The following is a 1,193-nucleotide window of genomic DNA, read 5'->3' as shown; positions in this document are numbered from 1 at the left end:
TTTAGACTAGTTAGACTAAAATGTTACAGCCAAATGATAAGGATACTTAAACATTAGTTTAATCCAAATACTAAATAATAAAAGAATTTTATTCACACAAAATGATTGGTTCAGTGCTTCCTGCTTGTTCATGCTCCCTGAAGACATTAAAAATTAGTTATTTGAAATATTCATTTACTGTTTTAACGAAAGCACTTGTTGAGATGAGAAGGAAAGGATATTTTCAGGAGTATTGAAATACAAAATAAATGATCAAAGTAATCTTATTCTCTCAAAACTCTACAGACTTCTTTGCATTTCTTTGTCTTATAAAGTTATTGTTTCTGTGTTTCTTGTTTGCCGTTGTTCCCTGAAGACATGTTGGCTGAGGTGCGAGACCTAAGAGCAGCATTGGGGGTATTTTGTCCAAAAGCGGCGTTGAATCTGCCAAAACCAGCACCAGCAGCGTACGGTCCAAGACCAACCGAGGTGTGGGGCCCAAGACCTGCGTGGAATCCAGTTGAACCAGCAAAAGGAGCGTGAGATCCAACACCATAAGGGAATCCAGTTAGATAATCAATGGGGGTGTGAGGCTGAAGACCATAAGGGAATACGCCTGCAGCTCCAACATTAGGGAGGATTCCACTAAAAGCAGCAACAGAGGCGGATGTCCAGCACCTAAGGGAATCCTCCGAAACCAGCAATGGAAGTGTGAGGTCCAAGAGCATAAGGGTCTATTCCTAAAGCAACACTGGAAGTGTGAGGAAGAAGAGCAGAAGGGAAGCCACCCAAGCCAGCAATGGGACTGGAATGTAAACCACGAATTCCAGTTCGAGTGGAATCTACATTTTGATTGTTGGACCCAGAGCTAGATGATCTTTCATCCTCAGCCTCGCTAACTCCACTGACTCTAATATTTGGTAAAGCACCGTATGAATTGGCGAGGCCTAGTCGGTTTCCGTATAAATACTTGAGAAAGCTTGCTTTTCCGTATGGATTTCCAAAATGTGCACCAGTGCCGTATGTGTAGTCCAAGTAGCCTCCACTTCCGTATATCGGTCCTGGTAAATGTCCCAGCGGTAGTCCGTGGTTAACAAGGGATGCACCGTTGTTATAGAGACCACCGGGGATGAAACCGTGTTGCGAAAATCCTCCGAGTGGCGTCCCCTGGGCTAGTCCCAAGCAGCTCACGGTGAACAGGAAGAGTTTCTGAA

At 43.9% G+C, this 1,193-nt stretch overlaps 1 protein-coding gene across 1 annotated transcript in view; it reads right to left on the bottom strand.

The window, feature by feature from the left end:
• Positions 1 to 160: 160 nt before the first annotated feature.
• Positions 161 to 1,193, bottom strand: part of LOC119591382 — a 1,394-nt gene continuing 361 nt past the window's right edge. The window contains 2 exon segments of the mRNA XM_037940124.1: positions 161 to 660; positions 662 to 1,188. Of these exon segments, the coding sequence (XP_037796052.1) occupies positions 315 to 660; positions 662 to 1,188 (873 nt within the window). The 3' untranslated portion in view covers positions 161 to 314.

The sequence above is a fragment of the Penaeus monodon genome, chromosome 28 (assembly GCF_015228065.2).
Source record: "Penaeus monodon isolate SGIC_2016 chromosome 28, NSTDA_Pmon_1, whole genome shotgun sequence".
Classification (NCBI taxonomy): Eukaryota; Metazoa; Arthropoda; class Malacostraca; order Decapoda; family Penaeidae; genus Penaeus; species Penaeus monodon.
This window is presented reverse-complemented; position numbering and strand designations above follow the sequence as displayed.